The sequence below is a fragment of the Melozone crissalis genome, unplaced genomic scaffold, assembly GCF_028551555.1.
Source record: "Melozone crissalis strain CALT ecotype California unplaced genomic scaffold, PUWL_Pcris_2 ptg000023l_1, whole genome shotgun sequence".
Taxonomy (NCBI): domain Eukaryota; kingdom Metazoa; phylum Chordata; class Aves; order Passeriformes; family Passerellidae; genus Melozone; species Melozone crissalis.
The window spans coordinates 15,300,350-15,315,636 of NW_026535801.1; the positions used below are offsets into that span (position 1 = coordinate 15,300,350).

General features: G+C 40.1%; 1 protein-coding gene across 1 annotated transcript in view; it reads left to right on the forward strand.

Moving 5' to 3' along the window:
- The window catches only part of BMPR2 (bone morphogenetic protein receptor type 2), a 100,843-nt gene that overhangs the window by 65,279 nt on the left and 20,277 nt on the right, over positions 1-15,287 (forward strand). Inside the window, exons 4-5 of the mRNA XM_054277650.1 lie at positions 14,238-14,348; positions 14,868-14,959. Coding sequence (XP_054133625.1) covers positions 14,238-14,348; positions 14,868-14,959 — 203 coding nt within the window. The remainder of the gene's footprint in view (positions 1-14,237; positions 14,349-14,867; positions 14,960-15,287) is intronic.

Below are 15,287 nucleotides of genomic sequence, written 5' to 3' on the forward strand. Positions count from 1 at the left end.
CTCAGTGGATTGCACTGAGCAGTGTTCTTCCTTTGGATGCAATTCCAGACTCTGCTGTTTCACAGTGCTGTGGGAAAGCAGAGAGAACGTGGTGAAAACTTACTGCAATTAAGGCATGGAAAGCCAGAGAAATCAGTGACAGATGAACATTTATTTTAACTGTTTTTTTGAGAAGTTTTTTCAGCGAGTCTGAAGAGTTACTTGAGTTTGTCTGTATCAGCAGGGTCAGCAGCCCCATCCTGCCCTGGTTACCTGCAGGTGAGGCTGGGCTGTGCCCCCCACAGTGGGCTTGGGGGAGCCCTGCTTACCCTGGGTGAGCCACTCCCAGCTGCAGAGCCATTCATGGCATCTCTGGAGCAAGTTGGAGCTGTGTGGGGGTGAAATAAGTACAGACTGCAGGCAGGAGCATCACACACACACCTCTGAGTGCTGTGCCAGGCACTCTGGGGCTGCTGTCCCAGGCCCTGCCAGCCCTGCTCAGGCTGGCACAGGCACACAGAGCCCAGGGAGGTGCAGGCTGTCCCTGGCCAGCATTGGAGGGTTAAATGGGGCACTTCTGCCTGGCACCAAGAGAATAGTGAGTAAGAGCAGTGGGAGGGAGTGCATCAAGGAAAAGGTTTGAAACTAATTTGAGATTTCAGTGTTTGGAGGGGAAAATTTTCATAATAGTCTTGAAATGTTAGATATCTATGATATCTAATAATTAAATATTGCTAAGGGAGGGGAAACTCATAAGTTGTGAATCCTTGATTTCACTAGATATTCCAGAATAGACTAAGTGAAATAAAGTACCAAAGATAGCAGTCTGAGCAGGTTCTCCCATCTCTGCTGAGCTTGATCCTACACTGAGCTGGTGTGTATCACTATAGTCTGTAGTAGACTACTCAGAGCAGGAAGTAGAGGTGAGCACAGTCCTGCATTTAAGAAGACTCTGGCTGTGTGGTCATTGTGCCATGATTGCTGTGGAACAGAAGTTTCCTGTTGTATAAGGGGACACAGCACTAAGTATTTGATTAGCTGAGACCGGGTGTCCCCTAAATGTTCATCACATGTTCATTTTGTGCCTGCACACTTACGTGTGAGTTGGTAGGTGGACACAAGCAGGTAAATTTAGAGCTTTTTCTAGTTTTTTCTACCTGTATAAGAATTGAAATTACCACTTATTAGGCATTGATAGTGCTTAGGCCAAAGCTGATGAGTAGCCTAGCACATCTGATGCCAGAAGTTGAATTCCTTGTCCTGCCTTTGTAATCACTGTAATGGGTTATGTCTTATTCCCAAAAGTGCTGTTGGCACAATGCCAGCCTGTGTTATGATAGAGCAATTGAAATGAGATTGGAAGGCAGGCTTTTCCATTCTTTCTAGATGCTTATGGAATGAAACAGTTACAGGTAGGTGCAGGTTTTTGTGAGAAGCAGATATGTTCTTGCAAATGCCATCAGCTTCCACCTCTAATGGAGCTATCTTTTGATTGTTTGGTGGAAATGTGGTCAAGTACTTGACAACTTCATACATTTTTGCAGTGGACTGGGTTTCTGACAGACCTTCCCAGGTGTTGAAACCCTTCAGGAAATGGCAGCTTAGAAAGAAAAGTAGAAAGTGTGTTGTGTAAGTGTCATGAAACTCACAGAACACTTGGATTTCCTTTTTTAAAGGATAGATTGGGAACCAGAACTCCTGTCTAAAACAATAATAAGACAATATCTTCTCAGAGGCATAACTGGTGTGATTACCTGTGAGTTGTTAGAAGGAAAAAAAGGGAAAAAAAACCCCAACTATGAAACTATAGTTAAGGCTGAAAGCATGGAGTTGATTTGCAATCATAAATCCTCATTTTTGTCCTGCTTATGTATATTCACTTTGAGGAGGCTTACAGAATTGCATATCCCTAAAGCTAGACTAGTGATTGAGTGACCAAACAAGGATGTGTTAAAAGTGTCTTCAGTGAAGTGTAGAAATGCTTTGATGGTGACCAGTTGGGAACCAGAAGAGCCATTTGAAAACCTTGTGTATGACTGCATATATTTTGTGATGTGTTAAAGCAGGAGCACCTGTCAGAAAGGAGTCTGTCACAAGGTTAATTTTGGGGTTTTTTGTTTTGCAAAAAAAGATTTCTACTTGCTTAATGGGACTTGAGGTTTTTGCCTTTCATTTAATAGGATTTCATGGTACGGTCAGGATTTGAGTAAATTAGATTGACAGAAGACTTCTTTATATTCATTTTTTAAAAGACTCCTTTTTCCATTGTAATTTCTACAGTATCTGTGTAAATAAGTGTCTTGTGAAGGTTTTAGACTTACAGTTTAATTGTACAGCATCATTGAAACAGCTGAAACCAATACTCAGGGCTGTGACCAGTTCAGGGATTCATTTAAGAAAGTTTTTATTATGGAAAATATGTTTAAAGTAGAAGAGTTACAGAAGCCATATCATTCAATATGTTTTATTCAGTCTGTGAAGTTCATCTAGCAATCATGCAGATTCCAACATCGTTTGCAAGTCATTTCCATAGGATTATGAAATGTCTCCTCATGACCTATTCAGATTTGTGTTGAAATATTTATTCCTGGTTTGAAACAAGTTTGTTACTGTAGGGCAGACAGAACATGTTATACAAGTGAAGTCAGCTGTAACACGAATTGATAGCTTTGATGCCAGCCTTTGTACTTGATGGATGTATATTTATTTTGGCAGGGATGTTGCCTCAGATATGGTCCTTCCTCCCTCCCATGGCCTCCCTGCTGGCTGCTGGAGCTCAGCAGAGCTGTGGCTGTGCAGCACAGCTGTTGGGCACTGCTGGGCTGGAACAGCACCTGGGAGTAGGAGGCAAGGGATGCCTGAGCTGGCACTTGTGCTGCAAGAGCCGAACATCAAACGGTGTCTGTATTTCATCTGAAATCAAGCACTTAGATCTGTAGAGGGATTTTGCATAAGTGCAAACTAAGGATTGCTATTTATCATTATTGCCTTTTTCATCTTCATGCTATTTTAAAGTAATCAGAATAACCTTTGAAGTTAGGGGAGGTACTGTTTTTCCCATTATATAACTAGCTAACATAAAGCACTAAGAAGCAAAGTAACCTACCTAAGATCAGGCTGTTCTCTGTCAGAGCCAGAAACACAATCTAAGTTTCTCTTTGTTTTATATTTCAAGTTCTGGGGAATTTTTCTTTCCTTTAGGAAAAGGAAATGCATTTACACATATCTAAGGTGCACTTGTGTGCCCTCATACAAGATGCAGTTTTCTGTTTGAGGAAGGTCACTGCAGCTGGTGCCTTGGAAGCAGAAGCTGTTTGGCACAGGAGGTTATTGATTTTGCTGGGGTCCTCGGGAGGTTAAAGCCTTTCTCCTCTCTGGGCCTCTCACTGTGTCAGCTCCTGCTCTGTCACGTGCTGGCCCTGCCACTGCCTCCTCCTCATGGGCTTGTCAGGTTCCCACAGCCTTTTCTGTCCTTTGTTTCCTTCTGCTTGAGGATGTCTCCAAATAGCTGCATCTCCTATCTGCGCAGTATCTTTGAGAGAGAGGTTCTTCCTGCCCGGAAACCATCTGAATCTCCATTTAAGCAAGGACAGTAGAGGGAAACAGCCCTTGCTAAGGCCTCTCAGCTGGGAAGGAGAGGTGGTTTTCAGCAGGAACCAGGAGAGGTTCAGCTGCTCTGCCACCCTTCTCTGCTCACTAGCAGGGACACAGGGCGAGCAGTGTCCTCAGGGATGGCCTGTGCTGAGTGGGACCGAGTGAGGAACAGGACTGAGACTGAGGCACCGATGCAGACTGAGTGAGACTGCCTGTGGTCCTGGGGAAGAGAAGGGGAGATGCTGTTCACATGTTCTGCAGGCTCCCTGGAGTGAGGCAGGAGGGGGAATTCTGTCTGATCCCAACTTTCTGCTTCATCACTCAATTCCTTCTAATAACCATTTCATCTGGGACATACCTGGTAATACCAGTCAGTACGATGCTAGAGTATAGAGAAATGTAATGGTTATTTTCATCTTAAAATTATGGAAGACTTCAAAAATATTTTTCCAGTCCTAGAAAAAGCATTTGCTAAAGTTAGAATATGGCCAGGTAGAGATGATGATTGGGGAAAATAAGAGAGTAAGTAGGTAGGATTAATGGGAAAACAGGACGTGTGCATTCATGTTACATTCTCCTTCTAAACCATGATAGCAAGAGCTAGAGCAGATGTGTACCTTTTGGCAAAATACAGGCATTGTCTGAATTTGTATTAGCCAGACAAAACAATCTTTTACTAAGTGTGAATGTTTCTAAAATATCAGACAGGTTTAACTCACAACTTTGTAGTGTAGGCCTTCAAATTTAAATTTACAAAACCTGTTATGTACAAAAATGTACGCTCTACAGAGTTGTATTAGAAGTACAGAAATATGTTCCTGACTTAAAGAGAGTGGGAGAAGTTAAGTTTTAGTACTATAATACTTGCTACACTTGAGGATTACACTTGAGGATTACAATATTAAGCTGATTTAGGGTATTACATCTGGAATACCAGGACATAAACCAATCGTATAAGGAAAGATTTTGTCAGAACTCGTTCTTACCCTGTTTGTATTGATCTTGGGCTTCTACTTGAAACAGGTTGGCCGCCTAAAGTTGTGCTATAATTCAGATTTCATTGCATGCTTAGGGAAATGTTTTGGAATAAACACCCTGTACAATCATGTGTTCTAATAAAATCAGTTCATTCTTCATTGTCCATTGCTAAGGTTGACAAGAGAGAAGAGCTATTGCTGGAAGGCGGTGAGGGGAGGCGTGCAGCTGTGCTGCCGGGCCGCAGGGCTCGGTGTCCCTGCCCACGCGGGAGCAGCAGCAGCACAGCTCTGGCCGAGCCTGGCAACGGAGGCGCTGCCCTCCCTCGGGTGTGCCCGGCTGGAACCTGCTGGGGCAGGCCCAGCGTCCCGCCCTGCCGGCCCCGCCTCCCTTCCCCCCGACCGGAGGGTGCCAGCGGGGCCTGGGTGTCTCTGGGAGCAGGGGAGCCCGACTGCCGGGCAGCCAGCACTCCTGGGCTGCAGCACTCCTGCAGGCATGAAAAGTGCAGCACCAGGGGTCTGAGCTGATCCTTTCCTGAAGGATCTGAGGGGCTGGCTGTTAGCTCATCTGTATAAAAACAGGCGTTTCAGTGTTTTGATGTAATTTTCTGGGCTCTATTTTTGGTGCCTGGGAACATTACAGACGTGGAATATGTGGCTATTCAGCCTGTTGGAATTAAAATAACTTCAAATATCTTTAAAGAGGCTTTCTGAAGCACTCATTTTTTTCCATTGCAACACAAGTAGTTTTTGATCCAGTGCATTGCAGAGGCTGGAAGTGTGCCATATGTTAAAGCTGGTGTTACCATTTGGTTTGATAAGCAGGAAGTCCTGTTGGTCCAAGATGAATATAAGGGGATAATGTAAATGTTATTTTCAGCCTTTTTATTAAAAACCATTTTTTTTACTTTTGTTTCAATATGGAAGATGTCCCCAGCACGTTGTTAAGTGCTCTCATTAGTTTTCCATTTAGCTCGAAGGTAAGGTTGAGGTGTACTCAAAACCAGTTTGACTATAGAAGCAAGATACTTCTTTTATCTCTCTAGTAATCAAATATTTATTGGTATATAGGGAACTTCAGAAAGAATAACCTAGATTTAGTTTTGTGTTAGGGTTGCTATTTATTTTACATACATCACGATTATAAGGTTCTATTCAGTAGTGTTAGAAATTATACTGAAGATCTCTGAACTCCCAGAAGAAAAGGCAGGAAGAGAAGTTTTGTTGGGTTTTGATGAACTCATTAATTTCTTCTGCACACATGTGACAAGCTGCTAATTCACCTCTCTGTATCTAATCATCAAAGAAAGAGCACTTAGGGATTTCATAACCCACTCTCCTGCCAAAGACATTACCACTCTTGCTTCATTTTTGATTTTGATGTATCATGGCAATCTTCAGCATCAAAAAAACCTCCAGATTGGGTGCTTGGTGGCAGCCAGTACACCAGAGAAGGACAGAGGAGGGCTTTTAGAGACAAAGCTTACATTCAAATTACATTTTCCAGCAGCAGATTTTTGAAGAGAGATCTGCCTGCTGAAACTCTGCCACCACGGATGACTGACTTCCAGCTATAGCAGGATTCCTCTGGAGCACATTATGGGAAATAAATTTTACAGCCCAAGCTGTATGATGTTTTGAGGCATTCACTGAGGAGGCAGATGGATCTGTGATGCATGAGTGCCAGGTTTTGATGTTACTGCAAATCTCATGAGAGACTGATGCTTTCTGACATCCAGGTTCCACACAGTGATGTGGTTATGTGAAAAGTGCATTAAAATTTTAGCTCTCCCGATTGGAGAAAAATATGAAAAGATTGTCATAAAGGGCACCTTATGACAATGAGTTTATAAAATTTTATATAAAAAGTTAAAATCAGTCAAATAGGATGATGCTGCGTGCAAAGTGGAAACATATTTGTGACTGTTTAAATCTTTTCTTCAAACACTGTGATGATTGGAAGCAAGTGCAAATTATCTGTTTCATCTAAGCCAATAGACTAGAAACCAGAGACTTGCTGTTAAGTCCAGGGAAAACATCCATTTTCAGTTATGAAAGAAAACTGCCTTAGGGTTATGGATTGGCAGGATTATTTTGTTAAAGAGTGTTGCACCATCTCCCACAAAAAATACAGTTCCCATTGTGTTTTCCATCTGCGTGTGCACTGTGCTTCCATAGAAGTTATATTGCTGACTTCATTGTGCCTTCAAGTGCCTCCAAGATTTTATGTGAAAGAGTAGTTCCTAACCTTAACTTTGGTTTAAGTATTGGAGATGGTCATGTTGATAACATTTTGTAGTCCTACTACAAAATTTTGACATGGATCTTAATTTTATTAATAATTTGTCAAATGCTTACAGAAAGATGCAACCTTACCTCTTATACATGGGTTCATAAAACAGAATTAGGGTTATAGTTGATTTAAAACATGCACCTGTAAAAGCTTAGGTCAATAGCAGAAGTTGTTAGGAAATGCTATTTTTTTCCTTCCATCATTCTCAGCTATACATAGATTCAATAGAAAATTGAGAACAGCTCCTGCTGGAGTTTATTGTAAATGTCTGTAGACCATATTTTAAGGGTATTCCAACCTTGTAACTCCAACTGAACAAAAAAATAATTGGTTTAAATGCTTTTAATTAAATCTGTGTAGATGGGACTCTTGTTTTCATTATACGATAATCTGACCTGTGTCCCTGGTATCTAAAAGGCTACTAACATTTTTTGTTAAAATTTTGTACTTTTCCCCCCTTACGTGTTTTGTCCCCTGCACTGAATGAACTTAGGATTTACATAAAACAGTTTGGGTTGTTCTGGCACAGTGCTTATATCAGAGGCTTTCTTGTCATTTGCTCTAATGTGATGAGGACTGTACTCTCTTGCTGCAGGACTGATCAGGAATGAAGCAATGGTCACTTGGTCAGAAAGAAATGTTGATTACTGTGCAGAAAGGAGGAGAGGAAAAAAGACCTTGTGATGTGTTTTTGTTTGGTTGGAATGTGCTGCTAGAATGCAGTAAGGGATGCATGTTTTACTAGTTGTGGAGAATTCTGAGGACACGTTTGATCCAAGCTTTGCGTAGACAAAACAGATAAACAGATTGTAATTGAGGTCTGTGAGCCCTTGGAAAGGATTGCTAATTGTATGTTTTTTCAAAGGATCAAGATCTTATCAATGTCATGAAAATTGTGCAGGACTACTGTGAGAAGAAATGTGACTTTAGAAGCATGTTGAATTAAATATACTTGAAAGGCCTCTTTCTGATGTGCAGAGCATATTTGCAGTTATCTGCAGCTGAGGGCCACATTGCCCCCACCCTGCAGCCTCCATCTCACACTGTGCTGGTGACAGAACCAAAAGCTTTCCTTCTTCCTTCTGATCTCATCCTTGCTATCGCTGAGATTCCTTCATGGAAGAGCAACTTGTGCACCAGATTGGCTATGAACATATTGAATCTATCACATCAAAGAAATAGTTGGAGGATGGCGTGAAGACTCTGCTTCTTTTTAAAGTGATCTGTATGGGCAGATCTTTTGAATCCCTGTGTAATTTTACTGACTTTGATCAGAGTCCATACAGCTGTAGTTGTTTTGAACAATCAGATGTCACTGTTGTTCTGTGAGGGTTAAAGAATGGTGTTTTCCTTATTTGTTAAGACTAATGTTGCTACTTATGTGTGATATGGCAAATTAATTAAATGTTAGTATTTTGGTACCGATCGGCTTTAAGATCACTTTGCTTTTGATACATAGCTACCAGAAATTCTGTGGGAACATAGGTAATTACTTTTAAAACTGGTTTTGATTATATAGAATAATTGTATGTTTGTCTAAAATGTTTTTATACAATGCTTCTCTAAACTTAAATGCACACATATATTTTCTAGAATTATTTACTAGTGTGTGGCAGATACACAGCTGTGAGTCATTTACATGAAGAGCAGGCAGATTTCTGAAAATGGAATGAAAAGCTTTAATAGCAATATAGAGATCTGGTGGAAATTTATGTGCAAATGCCCTTTATTATATGATCACCACCATGTAAATATATAGCTTTGAAACAGCATTCCGAAGCCCAAGGTTTCATATTCAGATATTAGAAGGAAACAATGTCATTGCTTGCACAGTTTCAAGGCCATATCCTTTTGTGTGTTTGTGTTGGGATACAGCCTTTAATTACACAATCAGAATTTCTCCCTTGAGATTCCTAGTTTTTCAACTTGGTTAACACTTAGTGCCTCTTCCCATGGCTGTCTTTAGGTATCTCCTTGTAACAGTGACCTCTCTGGTGTCCCAGGGAGCTCTCTGGCCATTGCAGTGTAGCACCTTTGGTGTAGGGTTAGAGAGAAGATTTCTGGACAGCTTTCAGCTGCCATAGGGAAGAGACTGTCCTCCCTTCTCCTCATTTCCCATTCCATTTGCTTCATACCCTCTCATTTCAGTAATAGTACTGGGGAAACAATATGTTGAATGGTGACATAGGAAATGTGAGAACTTGCCTGGCTTCCACACAGTTCATCATCCAGACTGGAATGTTTCTCCAAGAGCACAGATATGGATGCTTGACCTGATGCTATGGTGTTGGCAGTGGTGGATTGGTTGGTGCTTTTTCCAGAGCAGCCTCCTGTCTGCAGGTCTCACAGTATTTGCTGAAGGGGAGGGAAGATAGAAGAATGGTGCATCCCCTTTCTGGCTCCCAGGAAGGAGTGTTCTGTATGTTTACAGACTCATTTGCCATTGGCTCTTGTTACCTGGCTTGTCTCAGTTTTCTCTCATTTCTCACAACTTTCTTTGGTCATAGGATAAACGCTGATTTTAAATTATGGAAACAGGAAGCCTACAAAAGAGGCTTTAATTTTTGAAAGTTAAATTAGAGAGAAAAAAAGTTTTTTCAAGCATAGGCACAGTTGGAATATTTTTGCATTAATTAATATTACAACCTTACGTTTATAATGGAAAAGTTACTTTGAAGAAAAAACATTGATCTTCCTGATGCCATTAGCACTGGCAGTATTCTTCATTGTATGTCATTCCTGGGGAAGTTTAGGAAGGCTGCAGTTTGACAACTTCCATGTGTGGTAGTATGGAAGCTTAATCCAAAATCCTCAATTCATCAAAGATACTGTATAAGTGCTTGGAAAATGTTATGGCAGTCATGTCTGAGAAAAGGGAGAGAAATGCTTCATGTGGTAGAAGTGCCTGCAGGGAGTGTCCCAAGAGCAGGGCTGGGTTCAGCCAGATGACTCACTTCTAACTGAATACTGGAAGCTTTCCTCTTCGTGGTTTGCTCTGAAATTCATTCCCAATTATTTGTGTGTACCTTCTCCATACACAGGAGCTGTTGTACTTGGGTTTTGGAACCTGAAAACAAGCCCTTTATTGGTGATGAGGTCAGGACACTTCTGGGAATGGTGGCCTGTTGGCTACCAGCTGCTCCCCAGCCAGAAAGAGGTTGTCCTTCTGTTTTGATGAGTTGTGCTCTGTTTCTTTTTCTTACTTTAAAAAAAAAATTGCACTGTCTGCTGTGATATTTCTTTGTGATGGGATTGCTAGACTTGGTAGACTGTAAGAATTACTGGTAAAATGTTCCAAGACAGAAGTGGGTACATGCTGGGTGCCTTCCACATGGAATCTCTGCACTGCTGCTTGTAGAGTCAGTAGATCTGTGAGCAGTGCTCCCCTTCCCATTCAAGTGGGGTAAGAAATTGGCTTTTAAGGTTGTTTGGACCTTACAGCAGTTTCTGTTGGTTTCAAGTTTTTGTTGTGGCACATTTGGTGTAGATGAGGGAGCCTAAGCTGAAGTTGGAAATAAAAACCTCAGTAACAAGTAGCAGTGAAACAAGCACCTTCATTAGCCTTCCTTTCAGTTACAGTAACATAAATAGGAGAAAGCTCTGACAAGATCTTCTGTGTACAACTGTCGGTAGAATTTAGTTCAGCAGCCAACTCCTTAATTATTGGATTGTCTAGAGTCTGCAGCTAATTCTGCCCTTTATGGCATTGCTGTTTTTATGCAGTACATTGTTTTGGAAATAATACTGAGATACCAGCACTCCCAGTCTGAGATTTGAAAACAGTGTTTTTGAATCAGTTGATATTTGTCACTATGTACCCCAATATTAGTAATGATTCAAAAAACTCAAATGAGATTATTGAGTGGTTGTTAGACATGTTTAAAGTCAGTTTGTACAATGACATGATGAAGAAATACTGAAGCTGTAGGGCACGTGTCTGGTCCTGTAAATAAACTTGAAAAGCAGAATCCACTGATTTGAGGGAGGGGTTGTCAACAGTTGAAGACCAACCAAATGTTAGTTCAGGAAAATGTAATATCAAATCATACCTTTCATAAGGAATGTCCCAATCACAATGAGTCACGGTTGTTTTCACCCAGACCATGAGTTCATGGACAAAAGCATGAAAAGGAACTTCTATACTTGTGCATTTTACATCCTTATTTTAAAAGTGCCTTGCTTAAAGGTTAGTGATTACTTTTATTGACCTACACTGATGTGTCTTTTGGTGAGTTAGTTAAAACATATCTCCAAATAATACCAAGAGAAACATGACTCTTGTGCATATGCATATAAAAAACTTGTATGAATTATTACTTAGAAGTATGTAAAAGAGCAGTTGTGAACCTCTCCATGTGCCTTGAGAGGTCCTGTATGGTTCTTAGCTAGACATTTAAAGGTGAGTATGGTGTGAAAGACTAAAGATTAAATATATCCAGACAAGGATTAATAAAAACAGTGAGTTAATTAAAGTTTTGGAAGGTTTTGAAACTGGGTTGATAAGTGACATATCCTTTTTGTTCTGTTTAAGAAAGATTGATAATCTGACAACATCCAAAGTAATTGTTTTACAAAGCAGGTAGAGGGTTGATAGAAATAGCACTTTTGGGGGTGAGGGAGGCATTGGAGCTGTCTGGGCCTTTTGTCATGGTGGGGTTTTTGTGCTTTCCTTTTGGTGTAGATTTACAAGCAAAAGAGAGTGAAGTTGTCCTTGCTGGGAAAGGACTGGCTGTCACACACAGCACTTTACTCACTCATGCTGTTTTGAGCTGCATGTTGTCACTCCATTGAGATGCTCACTTACCCTTACTAAGAAATGTGTATTTATTCTTAAATTTATTATTATTGTTCATCATCCTGACAGTAGTAACTTGCACTGTAGGACTGATTTGGCTGTTGGAATGTTGACAGTTTTATTTTTAAATATTTGTAAGAATTGAAAATTAGTTCAATATATGCCAATCTAAAATTCTTATGAAACAACTCTCCTTAAAAAAAATTAAAACATTGTTTCCTCTGGAAGGCCAGGGAGGTCTGTGAGGTTACCTGGTGGCTGCACAGCTACCCCCTAAACAGAAAAAGGCTGCAGAAGGGATGGTCCATCAAGGAAGGAGAGAGAAATTATCCTTTTTCTCTGTGTGTTTTTCAGCTGCTGAGGGGAGCAAAATGCTGTCTTGAGATTTTCTGGTATCTCTTCAGCCTGCAGAATGTCAACATTCACAGGCTTCTAAGGGGAGTGTGCCAAGGCAGCCAGAGCTGTGGAAGAATGTGTTGCTCAGCATGCCCTTGAACAGCAAAATCCTTTCTAGGGTAGTGGAGGGCCCTCCTGATGGAGGCATGTTGTTAAGCCTTTGATTATACAGAAAACTAAAGAAGAGCAATCAAACTCGAGCACCAGATATCATTTGGCACACCATGAGGGAAATGATTGCTGGTTATTTGGCAATGGGAAGGTAGCAAATGGCTGTGCTCTAGTTGTGCAGGCAAGGAAAATACAGCTGGGATTATAACCAAAGGGTCAGTCTCTGCAAACCTGCTACTCCTTAGTACGTGCTAGGAACTGTCTTGAACTGATGCAAAACCCTCCACATTTAATATATGTTTTAAAAGATAGCCCAATAAAATGTAAATTTCATTCATAAAAATATGAAAGTCAAAACTACCATTTCCCTGCCAGCAGTTACTCATCTGCTTGCACTTGTGTCATGTTTCATATAGCTTTGTATAATGTAACAGTTTCCTTTATGATGTTGTGGCTTTCAATATATATGCATGCCTATGCTTTGAATACATAATTTAGATGACAATTATAATGTGTATCTTTTCATCTCCTCACTACAGAAGTCACAGCTCATATTACACATTAGTGTTCTATGCCAGTATCTTATTTTCATGGTGAAAGTTATTTTACCAAAACCAGTAGTGATGGTATTTCTTTTGATAGAACAAATTTAAATTTGATGGTATTGTGATTTATCACAAGCTCTGTTTTATTTAAGGTGAGTATCAGATATGAGCTGCATGTTGGTTTTGATAGGTGATTTTTCACATACTTCTGTCACAGCTGAAATTCTCTCTGGCATTCTATTTTACCAGCTTTTCATTATTTCCCCTTACTGTTGTGGTTATGTAAAAAGGACAGTTGTTGTCGTTTAAATTTGCTTTTCCTTCTTACATGGTTCTCTTGTGTATGTCCATACTGGGAAAATGAAGTAGTGAATAATGTTGAATTTCTTTTAAATGCAATCCAAGAAAAGTGAATTTGTCAGTTTATTCAGCTAGTATAGATTGGGATAAATTGTATTTCAGTCTCACCTAAAAGTTTATTCAATGTTTAAGTCTTGTGTGCATTTTATATTTTGTGGTTTTAGCCTAGTTAGGTCTCATTACAGTCTTTTAAGGAGTACTTTTTGCAGTATGTAAGACATGCTTAAACATAGTTCCCAAACTTGGTTTTGAAGCCAAAGTAAATGAGGTTTTGTAGCGCCACATTCCAGCGATTCTGACACCAGAAGAGTATCTGCACTAATAATTTTTTGTATTAAAGCGGCTGGATTTTTATACGCCTGCAAGAAGCAAGACTGGACTCTGACATGGAGGAACATTTCAAGGCACTAACAAATGTTTTCAGGAAATCTTTTTTCCTCTCTGGGAAAATAAAAAACCCAACCAAGAAAACCTGAAAAAGCAAGATACTAATTTTGAGAAAAAGTCAAATTATGTTTTACAACAGACTCAATAAAACTAGTTTCATTTAATTTTGTTTAGTGTTTTATTTTTGTTTCAGATTTCCTGCTTCAGTCTGTAGAGATACTTCTGTCTTTTTGTGTGTTAAAAATTATGCCAATAATTATCTGAGCACTTACACGAATCAAAACCCCCAAGTATTTTGAAATATTTGCTTAAGTGGACTTATGTATGTTTTAGGTATTTGAGTGAATGTGAAACATTCAATTTTCATCATATTTGCAGCCCAGTTTGCAAACTGAGATTTTTGTCCTGGGAAAAACAATAAAAAAACCTTGTAAAGGTGACAAACCTGATTCATACCAGGAAAGTGGATTAAGGCACAGATAACAGATGAGAGCTGCATCAGCTTGGCCTTGTATGGCTGTGCTGAACTTTGCCAGATAGAAAGAAGGATCACTTTCTGCTGTCAGTGCCTCTCGCTGCAGGGCAAGGGAAACCTGGGCCAGGCTGCTGATGGATGTGTGCCCAGCTGGTTTTGGGCTGACCAGCTCTTCTGCCATCCCTAGATGTTGAGGGGAAAAGGATGTGGGATGTTAGACAATCCAGAGTACATTTTTCTTCTCATTGTTGTAATAACAATTACATGTTTTATAGTGTTGATTCTTTCAAATTTACAATTAAAGAGTCCTCATCTTGTTTGCTTTCAGATTCTTCTCATTCTTTTCATCGAGATGAGACCATCGTTATTGCCCTGGCATCTGTGTCTGTACTGGCTGTTCTCATAGCTGCTCTGTTCTTTGGATACAGGATGCTTGCAGGTAGGGCTTGACAATATTTTTGGCTTTGTTTTTTTCCATTGTTTGTTTGGCTATTGCTCAGAGCTATACTTAGGTCTTCTGTTCTCCCCAGTCCTGTTATATGCTTGTACATAATGCTGCTCCCCTTTCTCCTCTCTGACATTTTATGGTGATATTCCTTTTATAACAGTTTGGAGAGAGTTATGACTTCTCTAAGCTGGCATTTTGGGACCCATTTTTCTTCTACAAATCCTCTGCTCAGCACAGCTTAAGTGAGGTGGTGAACATGCTTTATAGTTATTGCCAGTGACTTTGAATTATCAAAATAGTTGTGTAGCAGATATCTCTAGTTTGTGGCTTATCAGCACCTTCACTGCTCATTTTGCTGATTTTGAGAAGATTTTACAGGACTTCTTTTTACTTATTTCATCCTTGCCTACTATATGTAATTCTGCCAGGTCCCAGGTAAGTTGCATTTTTTTCACTTGGAGCATGTCCAGAAAGGAAACTGGCTGATTTCCTCCTCACCCTCTCCCCCAGGAGACCGTAAACAAGGTTTGCACAGTATGAACATGATGGAGGCAGCAGCATCAGAGCCCTCATTGGATCTGGATAATCTAAAGTTGTTAGAGGTAAATATTCAACTCAGTTATTAATCTTTATTTTTATTTAATATAATGCTTGTGGTCATATCCCAGGCATAGTTACAGAAATGAATGTATCAGTGCTCCTGTAATATTTGCTTCTAAATCACAGCTTCAAGAAGAAATTAAAATAAAAAAGGGTTATTGCAGGTACATTTTGTCTAATTTTTTTAGTAATGTTGTTGGCATTTGCTAGAACATGTTTTACCTTGAGAACAAAATAAGAAACCCTGGGAGGTAGTGGGGAAAATTAGAAGGTGCTATATTTCAGCATTGCATCAGAAGATCCATCTGTTTTGCTTGACACTGCTTGCTT